The sequence below is a fragment of the Amblyomma mixtum genome, chromosome 4 (assembly GCF_055824585.1).
Source record: "Amblyomma mixtum isolate Tamu chromosome 4, ASM5582458v1, whole genome shotgun sequence".
Lineage (NCBI taxonomy): Eukaryota > Metazoa > Arthropoda > Arachnida > Ixodida > Ixodidae > Amblyomma > Amblyomma mixtum.
The window spans coordinates 116120970-116141860 of record NC_143015.1 but is presented as its reverse complement, the minus strand read 5'-3'; the positions used below and the strand labels follow the sequence as shown (position 1 = coordinate 116141860).

The window sequence follows — 20891 nt, the reverse complement described above, 5'->3', positions numbered from 1 at the left end:
GATGTCACCAGTGAATTGCAGGTTAAAGGTATTCTCTGCTAACTCTTATCCCCAACTGTACCCCCAACAATCATCACATTGCGGCGCCCAAATTTGAGGCAATGAAAACAATCATGTGAGTCCGGGGAATAGCCTGGCTGATCGCCACCAAGGAGCTGAGCAGCTGAGTTGTTGAAGTGTCCGCACAGCTTGGGCATCTCATTCACAAGTTTTGCACGAGAGCCTTAATCCCATGAAAAGAAAGAAAGAACGAAAGAAAGGAAGAAAGAAAGAAAGAAAGAAAGAAAGAAAGAGAGAAGGAAAGAAAGAAAGGAAGGAAGGAAGGAAGGAAGGAAGGAAGGAAGGAAGGAAGGAAGGAAGGAAGGAAGGAAGGAAGGAAGGAAGGAAGGAAGGAAGGAAGGAAGGAAGGAAGGGAAAACTTTATTTTCACTAATGGTTTTTCCTGCGGTTTGGGGGCATCTTCAGAGACGTCTTGGTTCTACCCCCAGGAGCCTTCTCTGTCGAAGTCGTCCGCCTCTAATCAGTGGTCGGTTGCCCTCAGTCGAGGGCTCCGCTGGCCACTGCCGCCCGTTGAGCTCGCTGTACCAGACCTTGTTGGTCTTCGCAGCGGTCGCTGGACAGCAGAGTCTCCCACTGCTCCGCACTAGGGTTTTGTATTTTGGGGACCACGTCTATGTTTTGGCAGGCCCATGTGATGTGGTATAGTGTAGGTTTTTCGTCGCACCAGGGAAATTTGTTCGTGTATATCGTAGGGTGCATTTTGTTTAGTATATGTAGGTTTGGGAAAGAGCCTGTTTGTAATTGTCTCCAAGTGACAGCTTCCTCTCTGCTGAGAGATTTGTGCGGTGGGGGATATCGCATTCTTCTGCCTCTATAGTTTTGTAGTATGGCCGAGTATTCCCTGGGTGCTGGCGCGAGTTCCGCGGTCTCGTCGGAAGCTCGGAAAGTAATGTATCCTCGAGCTATCCTGTCGGCCTCTCGGTTCCCTGGCACCCCCGTGTGCCCCGGTACCCACACAATTTTGTGTCGGATCTTGTCGTTTTGTTCTTCCCGGTTTTTAATTCTGTCACTTGCTGCGAGGAGTATACGGAGCGCGTGACGACCTATCCTGCCATTCATGTAATTTCGGCAGGCTGTTTGAGAGTCCGTAAGTATTGTTAGTGACCGCCCGGTTCTACAGCCCTCCGCCACCGCTAGAGCAACGGCTACTTCCTCGGACTCTGCAGCTGTGCAGCCTCGGAGAGACGCGCTGGTCATTTCGCGTAAAGACGAATCGACGACCGCCGCTAGAGCGATTTTGGTATCTCCTCCTCTCCAAGACGCGTCTGTATACACGGTCGTGGCTTGAGGAGCGTATGTTTTCTCGATGAATTCGGACCTCGCTTCTCTTCTGCCTCGATGGAGGTTGGGATCCATGTTTTTTGGAATTGGCGCTACCTTGAGGGTCTTGCGAAGCTCGTCGGGGATCGTTGCCGTCCTCGACATTTCTCGCATCTGCTCGCGGTATCCGAGCCTCTGCAGGAGTGCTCTTCCTGTCGTTGTTTGCAACAGCCGGAGTTTTTGCGACTCAAGCTGCGCCTCTCGTAGCTCCTCAAAGGTGTTGTGTAATCCCAGGGCCATGAGTTTTTCTGTAGACGTGTTGCGTGGTGGTCGGAGCGCTGTCTTATACGCTTTGCGTTGCAGGGCATCCGCTTGTTGTATTTCATTTTTGTTGAGGCACTGGTAGGGTAGGCTGTACGTGATTCGACTAACTACTAGGCTTCTGACTAGTTTTAGTGTGTCTTCTTCACGCATGCCATGTCGCCTGTTGGTGATGCGGGTGATCATGCGTGCGACTTGTAGCGTTGTTGCTTTCAGTAGGGTAAAAGTGTGTGTACTGCGCTGGTTGGATTGAACCCACATGCCCAAAATTCTTATTGTTGTCTTTTCGGGTATGGGCGTCCCTTCTAGGTAGACGTTGAGTTTTAGGTCCTCGTTGGTTGGGACGGTCCGGTTTTGCTTGCCTCTCCAGACTCTCAGCAGTTCCGATTTCTCGGTCGAGCATGCGAGTCCTCTTTCTGCGATGTATTGCTCTACACAAGAGGCCGCTTGCTGTAGCCTTTCTTCCTTCTCTCCGAGACAGCCCGTGTTTGTCCAGACTGTTATATCGTCAGCATACATTGCATGCCTGATGCCTTCGATGTTCTCTAGTTTTCGAGCTAGGCCTATCATAGCTATGTTGAAGAGTAGGGGTGAGATAACTGACCCTTGGGGTGTTCCTTTGTTTGGAGTGCGAATTTTTTCCGATCGAAGGTCTCCTATGCCGATGGTGACAGTTCTATCGGACAGGAAGGCTTTGACGAAGCCGTGGATTCTGCGTCCGCAATCCAGGTTGTCTAGGCCCGTAAGGATCACTTCGTGGCTGACGTTATCGAATGCCCCTTTGATGTCCAAGGCCATTATGACATTTTCTCCCGTCCGAGGTACGTTTCGCAGGACATCTTCTTGTATTTGAAGGAGAACGTCCTGCGTCGAGAGCTTCGCTCTGAAGCCGAACATGGTATGTGGTACACAGTCGTTGTCTTCCATGTAATTTTGCAGTCTGAAAGTTACAACCCGTTCGTAAAGCTTGCCAAGGCACGAAGTGAGTGATATAGGCCTGAGGTTTTCAATTTGTAGCTTTTTACCAGGTTTAGGTATCATTATTACTTCGGCGTGTTTCCAATCTTCGGGAACCGTTTCCGCCTCCCAATGTTTGTTAAGAAAGGTGACGAGCTCTTGTATGATGTCGTCGCTCAGGTTGCGGATTAGGGCGTTGTCGATTCTGTCCGCTCCGGCTGCCGTGTTTCTGGTGGTGTTTCTTATGGCCGCGTAAACCTCTTCCACAGTTATGGGGCGGTCGAGTTTCTCGTTTTCGGCTCCTCGATACGTTCCTTGGTATCGCGGGGGGTTGTGATCGCCGAAACATTTTTCTCGTGCCTTCTCCAGTAGGGCGATGTCTGATCCCTCGAAGGAGTGGATGAACCGGTGGATGGCTTTATTGTTTTCTGATTTTATTTTGGTCGGATCGATTAGTGCTCTTAAGAGATTCCAGGTTCTGGCCGTGCCTAGAGTTCCCCTAAGTGAGTCGCTGAGTTGTTCCCAATTTTGTTTCGCGAGTTGCATCGCGTATTCTTCCGCCTTTGCCGTAATTTCTGCTATCTTTAGTTTTAGTTTCCTGTTGTGTTTTTGCTTCCGCCATCTTTTGGTGAGACTGCGTCTCGCTTCCCATAGTCTGAGGAGGTGGGCGTCTACTTCAGGCGTTGCTGTCGTTCTCCTTAGACTTTTTGTGCATCGTTGTCGCGTTTCTCTCAGCATGCCGCTCCATTCCTCCAGTGATTGGATACCGCCTTCAGATTTGTTGCAAGCCCCGCGAAACGCGTTCCAGTCAGTGATTTTCGCCTGTCCAATCTGGCGTCTTATGGTGTCGAATGCTATTCGTGTCCGGAGGATAAAGTGATCGCTGCCTAGATTTTCCATCATGTTTTCCCACTGTGACTCCCTGCTGTTCCTTACGAAGGTTCGAGGTACGAAGGTTCGAAGACGCGGGTTCGATCCCGGCCGCGGCGGTTGAATTTCTTTGGAGGAGAAATTCGAGGCCCGTGTACTGTGCGATGTGAGTGCACGTTAAAGAACCCCAGGTGGTCGAAATTTCCGGAGCCCTCCACTACGGCGTCTCTCATAGCCTCAGTCGCTTTGGGACGTTAAACCCCATAAACCAAACCAAACCAACCTTACGAAGGTGAGGTCCGGGCATGTGTCCGTGCTCCCGCTTTTTCCGATTCTCGTGGATCTGTGATTAGACTGCAGCCAAAGTATTCCGCTACTTCCACTAATGTTCTTCCCTTGATGTCTTGTTTCTGGTATCCCCAACTCCTGTCCATGGCGTTGAAATCTCCTACGATGATGAGTGCATTTTCTTTGGCCAGCTTGTGCGCTCCATAAAACAGTTCGAAGAGTTTGGCTTTTCTTTGTCTCGGCGGGCTGTACACGTTCAGTAAGAACGTGCTGCGTCCCTTTCGCTTTTTCGGAATAAGTTCAACAAGCGCGTGTTCAACGTCGGTGTCGGCGATGGTATCGTGCCTGATGGCTGTAATGGTTTTGCTGACTAGGACGGCCGCTTTACCTTCGTTTTGACTCTCGTAAGGAAGGAAGGAAGGAAGGAAGGAAGGAAGGAAGGAAGGAAGGAAGGAAGGAAGGAAGGAAGGTAACACGAACAGGGGTAAACGCCACCGATATATCACGCGCTACACAGAACCAAGCGCGGTTGCTGCGCTTCTCCACCACCCTGCCGGACTGTCGTTTTATTGCGCATAGCAAGAGCAAAGTTCGCTTCACCGCATAGCAAGCGTGGCTTCGCGGAGCCACCGCGCTGAAGCAGACGACGCGGCGAAGGCCCCGCCTACAGCCACGGCCGCTCAATAGAGAGAGCGCACTGGGTGAAGTGCGCCTCCATTGAGCGGCCGTGCTACAGCTGTCACTGCGCTTGCGCGCAATACTTCCCCAGGCGCCCGAGAGAGGCGCACCGCGGAGCGCCGGCTGCGCTGGCCGCACGGAGCGGTGTTCAGGTTGGAAGTGGACGCCTCTGTACATAGAACATTACATCACTGTAATAAATACCATGTTGAAGAAAAAAAAAGTCCCAATTAGCTCAGTTGGTAGAGCGAGTGCTCCGGTGAAGCGGTGGTCCCGGGTTCGAACCCCGGACCAGGACGAATTTTTCTTTAACTACGAAGTTCCTGAGAAAGCTGTGTAGCTTTCCTTTGTAGCCGTATGGCTGCGCTTGGGTGGATGCCAATGAGTAATTATTACTCCCTTATTACAAATTTACTCCACCTTGGAGGATTCCCCTAAACATTTAATCAATAATGAACAGTTCCTGTGTAGATCAGAAAAGTGGGCTGGGATTTTTTTTTTGTCCGAATTCGCTGTAACTATAGTTTTTTTATTCACAAGACATGATGGCACGTTTCGGCTAGTGTAACTGAGAGATTGCAGTGACAGGAACGTAGTCCCACTTCTTGGCTACTCTAAATAAATATTCTAAGGCCTGCATAATGATCCGTAACGAATGGTGCGCGATTGTATTGTCTAATTCATCTTTCGGGTGAAAGAGAGTTGAAGAAACATGAGCCTGCAATAAAGGTAGAAGTAAATGGTCAGCTTCAGCATAAGCTGGTCTCCGCGAGCCGGCGTACCCCTAAAGTATGAGAGAAGGAGTGAACTTACTTAAGAAAATAGGTATGACTTGATTACAGGAGTTAAAGGTGCAGTGAAAAGGAATCAACTCCTCTTTTTGCCGCGGGAACTCGATCTACACGTTCCGAGCATTCTTAGAAACTTCGACTTATTGCCCTGTATGGCCGATTTCCCAAATTAAATTGAATTAACTTCCAGCTCCCGCCTTTATATGTTTTTTTAATTCTACCCGTACGGTGGGCGGAGTCGACCAACGCGTGGAGTGCCTTTCAGCCAGCTCCGTGGAGGCTTTAATTTCGCTTCATTTTGTTTTTTTATGTTTTCGTGAATAAATAGTTTCATTCGCAGATAATATAGCTGCAAAAAAAGCTCGCAGAAATAAAAATACGCGTGGGCTATTTGCTACTACGGATTACTACGTATCACTCCGCCGATGGCAGAGCGGCAAGCCCCCACGTGACTGGGTGAAAAGCACTCCACGCGTTGGTCGGCTCCACCCACCGTACGGGGAGAATTAAAAAAAAAAGGCGGGAGCTGGACATTAATTCGATTTAATTAGGGAAATCGGCCGCACAGGGCTATCAATCGCAGTTTCTAAGAATGCTCTTAACATGTAGATTGAGTTCCCGCGGCAAAAAGACGGGTTCAGATTCCTCTTCACTGCACCTTTAAAGCTGTGCGAAGTTGGACGTTATGGACAGTTAGAAAGAGCATCCCCTCTGATGTACGATCGGATCAGATTTTGAGAGAACTCTGTTCAAAGTGTAATGAGGTTCTTCATAAACTCTTAAAATACCCCTCGTGACGGAACTCTGGGCCTGTTTACGCAGCGGACGGATACGCGCGGAGTGAACTCATCGGAGCTTTGTTTCTACAACGTGCATCCGAAGCCCGCCGTGTCTACGCAAAGCTGCTTCACATCAAGGCCAACGAGGATGGATACAAGGTGGAAGGTGAGTCTTATTTTCAGAGGCTTCTACAGTACACAGAGTTACATAGTAACCATGAAACACCTGCAGTTAGCCCTTATAAAAGTGCTCTATATACTGTCTATAGACTTCTTGTAAACTCTATTGCCTTTCTATAGATATTTTTTTCTGTCCATTCATAGTCTACAAACTGTCATAGACAAGGAGGAGGAGGAGGTATAAAAGGAAAGGCAGGGAGGATCTATAGAAAAAAGCGTACTAAAAGTGTATAGCCACATTTCTAGAGATTTTCTAGAGACTGTCGATAGATTTTGCAATGCCTACAGACTAGACAGTAGCAGTTGTGAATAAAAACTCTACAGACTTATTAGACAAAAGTCTATGGACAGTCTATAGACTATGTAAAGAAATTTTTGTGAGCGAGGGGAGCGCATATATAAGCACAACTGCAATACTGTAGGCAGGTTTCAGGTGTCCTGAGTAATTAATAGCGCAGCAAGAGGGTAACCTAACTTACGAAGGACCACATTGAAACCATCGATTTGCAATACTGGACCGATTACTCGTGCTGCTTCACTCAAGCAGCGAACAGAGTGATCATGGGAGAGCAAACGGGGCAGGCAAAGAGCAGACACGCGAGAGACCCAAAGCGGCCACTACTAAACGGGATCACTAGATTGTTTAAAAGAAAAATACTGGGACTGCCCCAAATGTGAAATAAAAATATCAGTTTCCCTGATAAACTCCCGTAATGCCGAACAATATGGATATCAAAGCCTAACTGTTAGCATTCAAGGGCCAACCGCTGACCCTTCAGCGCTTAAATATGCACCATTACCGGACGGTGATTTATGGGTAGTTCTTGAGCGTTGTGTTTTTGGGGGTAGTGTACTACCGCCTTTACAACAAACGCCACAAGTCTGCAGGGTCTGTGCGCGATGCATAACGAGAGAGAGACTGAAAGAAAATAAAAGGCAGGAAATCAGGCGTACAATGCCCGATGTGCTGCGCCACACCTGGAAATGGGGATGAGAAACTCAGATAACAAACTATAAAATACCAGACCAACTATTGCTATGGAGCATGTCTATGTCGTCTTTTGGCTTGTAACAACAGTACAAAAGATACAGTGATGAAAATCGGCCCTGCACTATTACACAATAGTGCAAATTTAGCGTATGTAGCATTGTGCACTATTGCACAATTGTGCAATTGTGCACTATTGTGCAATTGTGCACAATTTTGCAATAGTGCACAATCTTTCCCAGATCGATTGCCAACATTAAAGACATTCCTCATTTTCGAACCGCATTAGCCAACACTGTATATGCATATCATTGACTTTTCTGCTCCGCGTTCTTTCTCTGTTTGTATTTGTTTCATTAATACACTCCCCTTTGTAAGGGCCAGGCCCAGGACGAATTTTTCTTTAACTCCGAAGTTTCTGAGAAAGCTGTGCAGCTTTCCTTTGTAGCCATATCGCGGCCTTTGGGTGGATGTCAATGAGTAATTACTCCCTTATTACAAATCTACTACACCTTTTGGGATTCTCCTAAACATTTGAACAATATTTACTAATTCACTAATGATTTCGCGCTATTTCCCTGCACGAAGTACAGCTTTCCTATGTAGCCGTAGGGCTGCGCTTGGGTAGATGTCAATGAGTAATTACTCCCTTATTACAAATCTACTCCACCTTGGGGGATTCCCCTAAACATTTTACCAATACTTACTAATTCACTAATGATTTCGCGCTATTTCCGTGCACGAAATACAGCTTTCGCTTGTAGCCATATGGCTGCGCTTGGGTGGATGTCAATGAGTAATTACTCCCTTAATTACAAATCTACTCCACCTTTGGGGATTCGTCTAAACATTTGACCAATATTTACTAATTGACTAATGATTTCGCGCTATTTCCCTGCACGAAATCCAAAACGACATCGTGACTTAGTGTTGTAAGCACGCTGCCGTGAAAGATGTCGCCGTTCACGGCGCATGGGGACACCTAGAACTTGCTTGTCAATTCCTTTACCTTCACTTGCAGGTCCCGCATTTCCGTCCTGCGAAGCACAAATAGAGCTGATGCAAGAAGTCTACGCCGAGGCCAATGTGGACGTCCGGGATGTGTCCTACATCGAGTCTCACGGCACGGGTACGCAGTCCGGCGACCGCCAAGAGATGGCCGCTATCAGCGCTGCTTTCCACCAACCGGGACGCGAGAGGCCTATCATGGTTGGGTCCGTCAAGACCAACATGGGTCACTCCGAAGGCGCAGCTGGTGAGAGTTTTAGTGCACAAACGTTATTAAGAATTACGCCATGCTTAACCAGGTACTGTATGGTCACAGGCGTGAAGGTCTTGCACTAAAGTACAGTCTTTGTCAAAAGTAACCAGGCTGCACAGTTTGCTTCTCAGTCGTATATTGAAGCTATTATGCCAGCCCTCAAGCTCTAAATCTCTGTATGCCGCCGCGGTGGCTCAGTGGTTATGGTGCTCAGCTGCTGATCCGAAAGATGCGGGTTCGACACCGGCCGCGGGTGGTCGAATTTCATTGGAGGAGAAATTCTAGAGGCCCGTGTACTGTGTGATGTCAGTGCGCGTTAAAGAACCCCAGGTGGTCGAAATTTCCGGAGACCTGCACTACGGCGTCTCTCACAGCCTTAGTCGCTTTGGGACGTTAAACCCCATAAACCAACCAACCTAAATCTCTGTATGGTGAGAAGGACCCCTGTTCTCACCTTCAAAAACTTTTTGATCTTTAGGGAAGCCGTGAGAGCTCTGTTATACGAATGAGAAGCAAATCATGGAGCCTGGTTACTTTTGGCAATGACTGTGCATCTAGAAGAATTCAGAATTATTTGATAAAACATTGATTTATGCATACATGATCTATTTTCGTAGAAGACCTGTGTGTGTTGTTTTACATGGTGAGTTATGTCTTCTTTGTTCATTAGGTCTATTACTGTTTTGCTTAAAGTGTTATGTGTTCGTTGTAATGCTCCTTTATTAATTCTGTATATAATGTTATTTTAATGCTGTATTTGTAAAAGCTGCATCTGATTTCCCTAGGTTCGAAGTTTGTGTTATTTGTTCTGAAAATTGCACTGTTTCTGAACAAAATAGGGGTTTAGGGACCTAGTCAGGTGCACAGCACCTTTTGTCCCTGATCCTTTAGCTTTCTGTACGTAGAAAACTAAGAACAAATGCAATAAAAATGAAAAGAAAATGAAACATGCCCTACCAGAGCTTTTGTCTCATAACTCTCAGCTGGCAAGGGTATTATGAAACATTTTCTGGGATAACTCTCAACGCACTACGCCCCGCAGCTAAACAGTAGCGGTGCTCATCGTGAGCTTAGTATAAATGAACAATAACGCCTAGCCCAGAAACACGGTACGATATGGCGGCTGGACAGCGCTAGCGCTAACTCGCAGTTAATTTCTCTATTGTTTTCCAAAGGCCAATCAAGCGAATTTACCTGAGAACGTGGTAATCAAGTGATATATGCCGAATTCAGTTTTTGCTCAAAGTCCCTTTTTATCATGAACACTTGCGCAACACTGCTTGCAGGAATCAGCGCTGTGGCCAAAGTGATCTTTGCCATGGAGACCGGCCAGATAGCCGGTAACCTGCACTTCAACGTTCCTAACCCCAACATCCCTGCGCTGTTTGACGGCAGCGTCGAAGTCGTCACAAAGGTCACACCATTCAAGGGTACTCTTGCCAGTGTCAACGCATGTGGACGAGGAGGAAGCAATGTGCACGCCATCTTGGAGAGCAACCGTGGGCCTCACGTGGACACCCTTCCTCGCGAGAAACCAGAACTTCCCAGGCTCGTCTTAGTGGCCGGAAGGAGCAAGAAAACTCTGACGGTTTGTTCGTTAATCATATACCACTTCTCTAATCAGGATTCGCCAAATCTGAGCATGTACAGGTGGAGGACATTAAGCGCCTGACATGAACAAGCGTATGTCTTCTATGCATGCTTAGTGTTCCGAGGCACCAAAAAATGTCTTAGTGTGGAGATTTCTCGTTTGCATCCCGTTCTTTATTTCTTTTATCGATTTCCATTTTACATAATGGAGGAGGCCGAGATAAAAACTGCTACAATCCAGCTTGAGATGCCCTCGACCCCCTTTACACGTGGCAGTGCGGAGAAGCACAACATACACAGGTCGCCTGCCCTGGAAAAACAATCATACAGATATACTTTAAGAAATAAGAAGGAAAAGATCTGTTACAACACGTTACATAGTCACTCTGAAGTATTTGAACTATATGAAATATGAAAGGGTAGGAAGTATATCAACTTCCATATGAATATATCAAAGTCTTAGAGTGTGAGGGGCTCATATTTTTGATATTGATGACAATTTCATTAAGAGAATTTAATAACCGCGGTAAATCGTTCTCAAACATTTGGCTACGGTAAGCTGTCCTGGGTGCTTTAACCTGCCACTTTTCATAGCGGCGCGTACTGTGAGCGGGTACGTTTAGACGTAAATTAGCGATGTCAAGAAGTGTAGAATTACGTTTCTTTCTGCTAAAATAGAATTCGCGCGGGAGTCGATATGTGTAAATATCTCGGATTTTTTTAACGTTATATCTCTCAAATATAGGGTCACTACGTTCAGAGCATGATGCGATGGCAATAAGGCGTAAAGTCCTTTTTCTGCGTGGTGCAAATATTGTTAAGATTTGACTGAGTTGTACCCCATACCAAAAAGCCGTAATTAATGTGCGAGGCGAACAGTGCATTATATCGCAGTAGTTTTACAAAAGTATGAAATATATATCTATCGTGATTTAACATATGAAATGCTGCGCTTAGCGTCTTCAGGATTAAATTAGTGCGGTCATCCTATTGTAAATGCTACCGGAGATTGAAGGAACCAGAGGGAAGGAATGCCCTCAAAACCTTGTACATGGCATTCTTTCCCTACCATTGCAGAGATCCCTGGACCGCCTGGTATCAGAAGGACCGTACCCCGACTCCGCCTACGCCCTCCTCAACAAAGTGGGTCAGCCCAGCTTGAAGCAGTTCCCGTACCGTGGCTACGCCGTGGTACCCGTGGACGGTTCCAACAGGAGCGCGGTTAAAGCGACCGAACAGACATCACCCGAGAAGCGGCCACTGTGGTTCGCCTTAACGGGACTGGGATGCCAGTGGAATGCCATGGCCAAGCAGATGATGCAGTTCGACCTGTTTGCAAGCTCCATCCAGAGATGCCACGACGTGGTCAAGGAGTTCGGCGTTGACCTTATAAAACTTCTTACCAGCGAGGAAGCCGGCTGTCAGACTATGGCGACCACTTTTGTGTGCATCGGGGCGATTCAGGTGTGGCACTTTTGATCTTCGTTTTGAGATCACACGCGACCAATTTCGAGTGCTGGAAGCAGGCAGAGTGAGTGGGACATGTGACGTCAGTTTACTGTTACTGTATTGAGCTCCACGGTTGGAACGTAGGTGATGCGGATGAAGCTTCCGATGCAACTGAGGGCAGGCACAACAATAAAAGGAATAGTAAGTATCATGCGGAATGTTATAGGTCAAATTAAAAGAGCGTGACCAGTATGACATGAATAAAAAAAAGAGCTGTGATGTCTTATTGTTAGGAATGTGGTCGCAGGCGACACGCGCCAAGCCCAGAAGAGCAGATATACGACATGTAAGGAATACAATACGTTAGAGCGCGAATGCTGCTTGCATGTTTTCCAGGATCTCTCGAAGCTTATGTGTACACCTGACGACAGCACACGCAGTGAAGACCACACGCTCTTTTGATGTCGCCGAGTTGCGTGAGCGCGATTAGCAGTTTGTTCTGCAGTCAGGGGGCACCCTAACTAACCTCACTAAGTTTCTTCCGCATCCACCTAACCCATTTGAACCGTACAGACGCCCACAGACTTAACACGAAGGACGGAAAGCGTGGCCTGGACTGCCGTCAGCGCCACGAAGCGATAGTCATTGGTGCGAGACAATGCTCTCGGTATCTTTGCGGTGGTTGACGACAGCTTCGCTTTTACTGCTTTTCCGCTAGTGTCTGATCACCGCGTGGACAGCACGCTCGTCACGGGGGCGTTTCAGAGTTTATTGCTCGCCGATTCGGCCTCCATGATCCTGGGAACGCTCTTTACAGTTTTCTTATCGCGGCAGCCAGGAACTGCCCGCTAAGCTGCCGCGGTCCGCACCTTCTATCGTGAGACACCGCAAACATTCCGAGAGCATTATCTCGCACCCGATGACTATCGCTTCATCGCGCTGACGGCAGTCCAGGCCACGCATTCCGTCATTCGTGTTAAGCCTGTGGGCGGCTGTACGCGCGCTTTGCAACTATACGCAGACGATGCCGCGGAGGGCCCCCATCAAAATAGTTAAGGGCAGAGGCAGCCTGCAGTTGCTGCTCTTGCACCTTGTAGCCGTGAGCACTAATCTGTTGTCGTTCGGTGTTCGGATTCCGCCCGCGTTTCCGGTCTTCGGAAGCGGCGCTTTTGATTGGTCGGATTGAAATGGTGTCGCAGAAATGACGCCACGGCATTTCATTTTTCGCAGGCTCTTTGAATGTGGAAGGATTTTGGGACTTTCATTCGCAGTTTCTTCGGCAACGCAGTAACCTTTCCGCGTAGAAAAAGCGTCGGTACTCTTCCCGATAAATATTCTATTCGTCTTGCTTAGTTCGACATTTACCCTCAGTATCCCTTTAAATATTAAAAGCACATATATTCGCGTTTTGTTAAAGGCCCCTGCTTATGTTTTCAGAGTCTCTCTGCTGAGAAAGACAGGGCAATTATCAAAACACGTATCTTGAAATAATTCTACAAGTGCAAGAAAAAGGAGGGCAACGCTATAACAATACAGTACCAGGCGCAAAACAGATGCAGCTCGTGCTTACCTTCGAACAGATGCCATGACCTCGGCCTTATATAGGCAAGAAAGAAGTGCGGACTATAGTGACATTTATGAATTCAAAAAAAGTTAAGTTTTTAGATAATTTTTTTGTTTTTGAGCCCCATGAAAGACAGGCTTAATCTAAGACTATTAACTGCCAATTTCTGCTAGCTTAACTTTATTTTTATGTGCACAGAGTAACCAGATTTGGGATAGAGCGATCGAACTATGTTCTAATGTTGCTTTAAACTTTTGGACACTAGAAGTTGGAGACTGTCATTACTGTTATGTTCTGTTTTAGCCTCAGGCTAATATGTAGGATATAGAGTCGAGTGCGGATATATATTCCCTCACAGGATATTCCCTTGAAAATCGTCTGTAATACCGTAAACAAGTCACGTGGTATATCGAATTCTAGTTTCGACTGTCTTTCCATTCATCGAACTGCTCGCTGCGCCCCGGCAAGTAGCGCTTTGCGATCAGTTTTTGCGGGCAGAGACGGTCGAATGAAAATCTAATGCAGCTCAAAACGCTATTAAAGCACAAAGAGCATGTTTATAACGTTATTCGGGATTTTGGGGATACCTTAGCTGAGAAGCAACGCCCAACATCAGCACAACTGGAGCTCGCCGTTTTTCTCCCGACTCTCTGCAGGTGGCGTTGGTAGAAATACTTCGTGCTATAGGCATCCAGCCTGATGGCATCGTGGGTCACTCGTTCGGAGAGATTGCCTGTGCATACGCTGATGGGTGCCTCACTGCCGAGCAGGCCATGGTGTTCGCTTACTGGCGAGGTCGCTGTGTCGAGCTGGCCAACCTTCCTCAGGGAGCCATGGCGGCTGTTGGTGAGTTCAGTTTTTCGTTTCACAGCAAAAGCTCTTTTAACCTTAGTTGAGCCATTTAGAGTAGCATTTCGAGGTAGAATAAACTGTCATCAGCGATCGTACCGACAAATCTACCCCGTAGCCCCATGACAGTGCGGCCGCTGGGTGGGAGAGGAGGCAAACCTCGTTGTTAAAGCTGGCCGCCACTAAGAGTGCTAGGAGCGCTAGCATCGCCTGCGGTGGTGCAACGGGGTCACTCTGAAACCGCCGATTGGCTGTCCCAACGAGAGAGGAGAAAAGAAATGTTTGTGGCCTTGCCAATTCTTCGGGGCGGAAAAGTAGGTCAGCGAAGGTGTCACCCATTGCGGTCGTCGGCCTGCAGTCTCATTTTGAAGAAGTCCGGAAGAGGAAAACTTTCCAGGGAATTTCCGCGCAGCTGTTGCACTGAGTTTTCATCATGATCTAGTGGTCAGTGCACAGGTATTTAGCAATCGGTTTGCCGTGGATTCTGTAAAGGATAGTGGAAGTGTGGCGTTGAAGCGACGATGGTCTCTCTACATCGTGGACCTTGTGTATATTTCCTAAGCTTGGAGTCTGTGAAGTGTGTCCCAAACGCTATTTAACTGTACATCGTAAGCAAGTGTGCACTTAAGCATAGAGACGTCCATGGGGGCCTGTGATACACCGTACCGGGCAGTCGCCTCTGAAATGCCAAAACGTGCCAGCCACTCCAGACCTCTCGGACTTTAATGCCAATCACACTTCGCTTAAGAATGGCCTAAGCCGGGAAACTTAGCTCCACTCATTTTTTTATACGGTCTCGCACCCAATCCCAGTTGAAGCCGTAGCTTGTAATAATATCTGAAAGCTTACCGTTACATTTGCAATCGCTTGTTGGTCACAGAAGCATGGAATCCAACGATGGTATTGCGGACAGCGCCGTCATGAACTACCAAAAAGCAGTTTCTTGTCCCTACTGACTAATTCACCACATGTGTACTACCTTCGAAGAACAATGTTCTCAACATTCATATCTGATCCAAACACATTCGCACAAATTTTACAATTTTTTATGTTACGCATTCAGCACTAGGTAATGCATGACAACTGATGTGCATAATGCATATATTGAGATATTCAGACAGGTTTCAAATCATCACCTAGGCCCAACTACACTCCCCTTCAGCTAGTGATCTTGCAATGGCACAAGAGTCTATTCTGTAGTCACCTGCGAAACTGAGGCAGCTAAGGAAACCTTAAGGTTGTTTGAGTAGATGAAGAGCACAAAAGACAGCACACAGACAAAGAATAACACGAGACAGGCGCTACTTGCAACTCTTTATTGAATTCCGGACCTGCTTATATATAGCCAAGAGGAAGCCGTGGTGGTAGGGGACACAAAAACATTACACAACATGCAAATGACATGCGCGAGGGCAAGGATACTACAATGGAGGGTGCAAAAGAGAACCAACTATCCATTACCCTCTATTATAGTATATTTGCCCTCGCATATGTCATTTACCTGTTATTTCTTCTTGTTTTTAGTCTCCCCTGTCTCCACGCCTTCGTCTTGGCTATAAATAAGCATGTCCTGAATTCAATAAACAGTTTCAAGTAGCGCCTGTCTCGTGTTATTAAGGCGGAAGCCTTTAATGCCTCATCGTTGTCGACAGAAGCTTGTCGGCAGAAGATTGGCAGCAGAAGGTTGTCAGCTGAGGTGAAACGCTTTTCCGTTGGTCGAAATGGTTATGACGTCAGAGTGCGCGGATTCGCAATAGTGAGGTCACCCACGGATGCCTGACGGCCCCTTTTGGAGCAGACAACTAATAAAATAGTGGTCATCCGCTCCGACAGGGGGCGTAAGGCGTCCGTGGGGGATCACATTACATACCTCATTACTGAGAACAGAGCCATAGATACAACCGAACTCATCGAAGCATAGAGAGAGAGTCGTGCTAAAGAAGCAGTCAAAGTCGGCAGTCGAAGTGTAGTCAAAGTGTGTAGTCGAACAAAACACTAGTACAGCACAGTCTCGCAGTCAATGCCAAACAGTGAGCCAGGAAAGGCTTTTGCCTTGCAGCACTTCAGAGAGCCAAAGTGCCCCCTGAATTTTTTCTTTGTGTCCTGTCTTTTGTGCGCTTCATCAAACCAAGCTATGCACCAACTTGCCCAAGAACGTGTTCCACTGCAATTCCTTAAGGCGGTGGTCGATAGAGGCATTTGGGCTCTTAGTGTACGGGTGTCTCAATCTAACATCTGGACCGCAGGGCTAACATGGGAAGAAGCTCAGAAACGATGTTCCGACGGCGTGCAACCTGCGTGTCACAACGCGGTGGACTCGGTCACCGTGTCCGGACCAGCCCAGGCCGTGGCCAAGCTGGTCGATGAGCTCACGGCTGAGAGCGTCTTCGCCCGAAAGGTGGACAGCATGAACGTGGCTTTCCACAGCAAGCAGATAAGCAGCGTGGCGCCAGCTTTGAGAGAAGAGTACAGAAAGGTATAGACATGAACTCTCAGATAAGCACTTCAGCTTTCTGCTCTATACAACATTGTGCACACGTGTCTGCTCTTTCTTAACTGCCATCCTTTTTTTCTTCGCTGCTTCTTCTTCGAAAAGATAGTGTTTCGACTAGCAATTCCACCTTGAACTTTACTGCACGTATAATTTCAGCAAGGCGAATATTCGTTCAGTCTGTGCCTAACTTCATAAATGTCGTTGTACAATCTTCTTAAGATCATTCCACTATAGGCAAATTCCAGAAAGAATTATTGGTGCGGAGAATGCGAGATGGCATCGGAATATTAGAGCAGATCCTCCCACAGTCATGATGCCAGTAACGGGTTACTCAAGCAGGTTCCAGATGAAGGATCTATAGCGGTAACAAAATCTACCGGATAAAAATACCGAGTTTGATGGTCTGTAACTCGGCCTAGGCTGACGATGGATTCCAATGGTCAATCCCATTCGTTTGTCATTATTACCATACGAGTCAAATTACAAGCGCACTCTAAAGGCTTAATCATTCATGGCAGTAACCACCAATTCTTGAGGGCAGCACTTGGCCACAGTGACAGCGTACCGTCTTCTGGGCATGCCATTTAGCGAGAGACATTTCTCCTGCGGCCGTAACCACTGGTATAACTTCTGGAGAAAATCACTGCTCAGAATCCCTGTCAGATGGAAATGTATAAAATCAAACCATCACTATTCCTTTAGAAAAAAGATCAAAGCATTGATAATAGAATTAAGGGATTAAGATAGCTATCTTCAGAAGCATAGGAAGGTTTGGTTTCATGGGGTTTAACGTCCCGAAGCAATTCAGGCTATGAGGGACGCCGTAATGAAGGGCTCCGGAAATTTCGACCACCTGGGGTTCCTTAACGTGCACTGACATCGCACAGTACACGCGCCTCTCGAATTTCGCCTTCATCAAAATTCGGCCGCCGCGGCCGGGATCGAACCCGCGTCTTTCGGGTCAGCAGCCGAGCGCCGTAAGAAGCATAGAAAGAGCAGCTGCCATATTTATATTCATGATGAGCTTTTGTGTATGTACGCGGGCGCAGTCGCACCAGAAAATGGCCATAGGCTTTCTTAATGCAGGTAATCAAGTGAAGTTGCCGATAATCACATAACCAGGTGACTATTAGCAACTCCATTTAGTCCATGATGCTTGCTTTACCGTACCACAGGTGCTTCCAGAAGCTAAGCCTCGCAGCAAGCGTTGGGTGAGTTCGTCGGTACCAGAGAGTCGTTGGAATGAGCCCGCCGCCACCCAGTGCTCAGCCGACTATTTCGTCAACAACTTCTTGAATCCAGTGCTCTTCTGCGAAGCCCTGCGGCATGTGCCACCTGATGCCATCGTTGTTGAGATTGCGCCCCATTGTCTGCTGCAGGTAGGCTTCGCCTTAATCGTAGTAGGCGCTTAGGCATTCATTATTGATCGGACAGATTTTATTAGCCTACCGTTCTTGTATCGTAGAGTGCCTTGAATATGCCTAACTTTCTGCTAACTGCATGCATAGTAATGTATAACCATATAGAGGAAATGATCTAGAGATTCCTGCAGATAAAATTTGTTGGCTAGTGTCTGCTGATGTTTGGGACAGTTTAACTCCTCTAACTGCTAAATTTATGATTACTGCTGGCAAGTAAGTTCTTGTACCGCAGCAACATTTATTTGAATGAATTTGATGTTCATTAAAATCTGTGATGACGATGGACGCAGTGATTTCTAGAAGAATGATGGTCTCCCATTTTGGTGGAACCCAAACTTTATGGTTAAACTTAGACTTTCATTGCACTGAATTGCTATGCCTACTCAAAGCATCTGACAAATTTCCTGTTATACACGTAATTGACGAGCACATGCTTACTGTTTTACAAAATTTTCTTTTGTAAAGAAAGGGTATAGTGCCAATGCTAGTGTTGCATAATCAAGAAAGTCGCTAGCAAATTTTCTCAGACCGATCAATGTAGGAATGGATTTTCTGCTCATTTTGCTTTAGTAACCTTCGGTAAGACATCTGCTTTATTACGAGCACAAAATCTCAGGTCACAAGTCTCTAGACCGCATCTTTACCGAAACTCTGCTGACGCGACACGGAATTTTATAGGCGGCAGAGTTTGTAAAGTGGTGTCATTGAGATAACCTACTTGCCTGATGATGTCATTCTTCATTGTGATCATGAAATTCAAAGTCATCACTCCAGAAAATAATTTCCTGGACAATTCCCACATTACCACCCCTCAAATACGACATTTCAAGTGCAACAGAAATATGTTAAATACAAAAAAATTTCATCCTCGGTTCGCTTTGCTTGTCGTTCATATTCACAGCTTTTGTTGCGGAAACTGGCGACAGGCATAAATGGCAGGCTATTAGCCGTGACATCACAAAGGGAAGCAAAATTTAGCAAAGGAGGAGAAAGCCACCCAGAGCAGAAATAGCAGAAAATACGATCGTCCAATTCGTAAAGACCATTTTCCAGGTTCATTATTTTGCAGTTTTGTCGTTGGTCTCCCATAACCATTGATGGCATGCTCTTAGCCCTGGCGTCAAGAGCGGTGAGTACCAACGAATCGCGGCACAAGCATTGTTGATAGTACTAATCATTGCAGAATATGACAATGATACTGCTTCGTGCGTTCTTAATTTTCCTTGCCACCGTCTGTCTACAGTCTGTCCTACGGCGCGGTATAGGCGCTCGGGCCAGTATCGTGGGCCTCATGAAACGCAACGTGGACAACCTCTCCTTCTTCCTGAGCTCCCTGGGAAAGCTGCACACACTGGGTGTTCAGATGGACCTATCGCCCCTCTATCCAGCGGTGTCCTGGCCTGTGCCCCGGGGCACGCCCAGCATTGGCCACCTGGTCGCCTGGGACCACTCACAGCGCTGGGGCATCGTCGGGTGGAGGGACTGCATTACACTGAAGGAGGGACGGGACCTCTTTGTGAGTATTGCCGAACCGCGAGTAGAACTCTGTGCTCGTCTAACAGGGCGACTAGTGTTGTTAAGTTCGAGTGCTAGATTATTGCCCGTCGCGCTGGTTGGGAGATACTGCTGATAAGCGATAAGAGTACCGCAGGAAGCAAAAATAAAAAAAAAAATAAAATATATTTTCAACTAGAAAACAAGTAACATACAACGTTATATTGCCTGAAACTAATTTTACTTCTACATATCAGGAATGTTCTCTTTGTTTTTGGCTTGTGACGGATCATTTGCTTTCGATATGTTCATGGCGTTGTGGGCTCCTGGCTACCCCCTATTTGTGTGATTGCAGCTGCCCTGAATGTGTAGCCTTACAGCATGCGTTTGCCAGACAACCACAGAGTGGTTTTTGACCGAACCTCTATTTTTCCCTTCTGACGGGATCTCAAAAATAGGAATACCATTTAGTGTGATCAGGTACACGAGGTGCGCGTGGCACTGGCCATTTAACTTTTTAATGTGTACGGGCTGCAGAAAAATAAAAGAACGAACAAAGTGCAGTGCAGGGAACTAGAGAAGAAACCCGGCAACAAGGCGAAGTCGCTGAAAGATTCCTACGGCATCATTTTTTCTCGCCATTTTTTTTTTGTCACTCGACGACTCAGACTGTGCAGACAATACTAAGCTGTACTAGGAGCAAGAAATGGCAGTGGCTTAGCTCAGCTAGGCCAGGATGTACTTAGTGAAAGCAGTTTCGTCTAGTGACCTTGCGGTTGCGACGTCGCATTTCGGCTGGCGAGCGCAAAGACGAGGCAAGCGGTGTGACGTCATACCAAACGGCGGCGGCTCCGCAGCGAGGCGCGCGGGATGTGACGTCATACCAGATGGCGCGGCGAGCGCGCGGCGTCCGCCAGCTGCGGCGGTTGCTAGGGGACGGCTCAAGGTCGGTCTCTGTGCCCGCCACAGCGAAATCGCAAGTTCGTGGCCAATGTAGCTTTCGCTGTAAAAATGCTTTTGTGTATGACTGCAAGTGCATGCTTCTGCTTTCTTGTAGATTGAAACTCCCGTCCATAATGAGGTCCACGAGGTAGACGAAGATTCCACGACGGAAAATAGTCCAGAGGAGGCGCTCCTCCATACCGTGGCACGCATTCTTGGTCAGTACCAGCTGTTTCAGAACATTCTTTGCTGTTTCGCTCCGTCGTCGGCGCCCGCTGCGCCGTCCACAACGGGCATTGCAAGAAGGCGATGACGACGAAGCGACAGGCGCACTTCTTCGTCGTCGCTGATCGTCCGCGCACAAGTTTTCTGCTCTGGCTGTCCGCACCCAGTGGCGCACCCTACCCAATTTGTCCTATCTTCTGTGTGTGCGTGTGGTTGACTCAGGATCAGTATATAGCCTCTACAAACTGAGTAATGTTTACAACTCATTAGAGCCACCGCGGTGGCTCAGTGGCTATGGTTCTCGGCTGCTGACCCAAAAGACGCGGGTTCGATCCAGGCCGCGGCGGCTAGAATTTCTTTGGAGGAGAAATTCTAGAGGCCCGTGAACTGTGCGATGTCAGTGCACGTTAAAGAACCCCAGGTGGTCGAA

General features: G+C 47.4%; 1 protein-coding gene across 1 annotated transcript in view; it reads left to right on the top strand.

Moving 5' to 3' along the window:
• The window catches only part of LOC149348013 (fatty acid synthase-like), a 53358-nt gene that overhangs the window by 31224 nt on the left and 1243 nt on the right, over positions 1–20891 (top strand). The window contains exons 5-13 of the mRNA XM_089587860.1: positions 6048–6170; positions 8194–8427; positions 9720–10021; positions 11101–11487; positions 13693–13882; positions 16132–16361; positions 17555–17758; positions 19044–19316; positions 20352–20454. Coding sequence (XP_089443986.1) covers positions 6048–6170; positions 8194–8427; positions 9720–10021; positions 11101–11487; positions 13693–13882; positions 16132–16361; positions 17555–17758; positions 19044–19316; positions 20352–20454 — 2046 coding nt within the window. The remainder of the gene's footprint in view (positions 1–6047; positions 6171–8193; positions 8428–9719; positions 10022–11100; positions 11488–13692; positions 13883–16131; positions 16362–17554; positions 17759–19043; positions 19317–20351; positions 20455–20891) is intronic.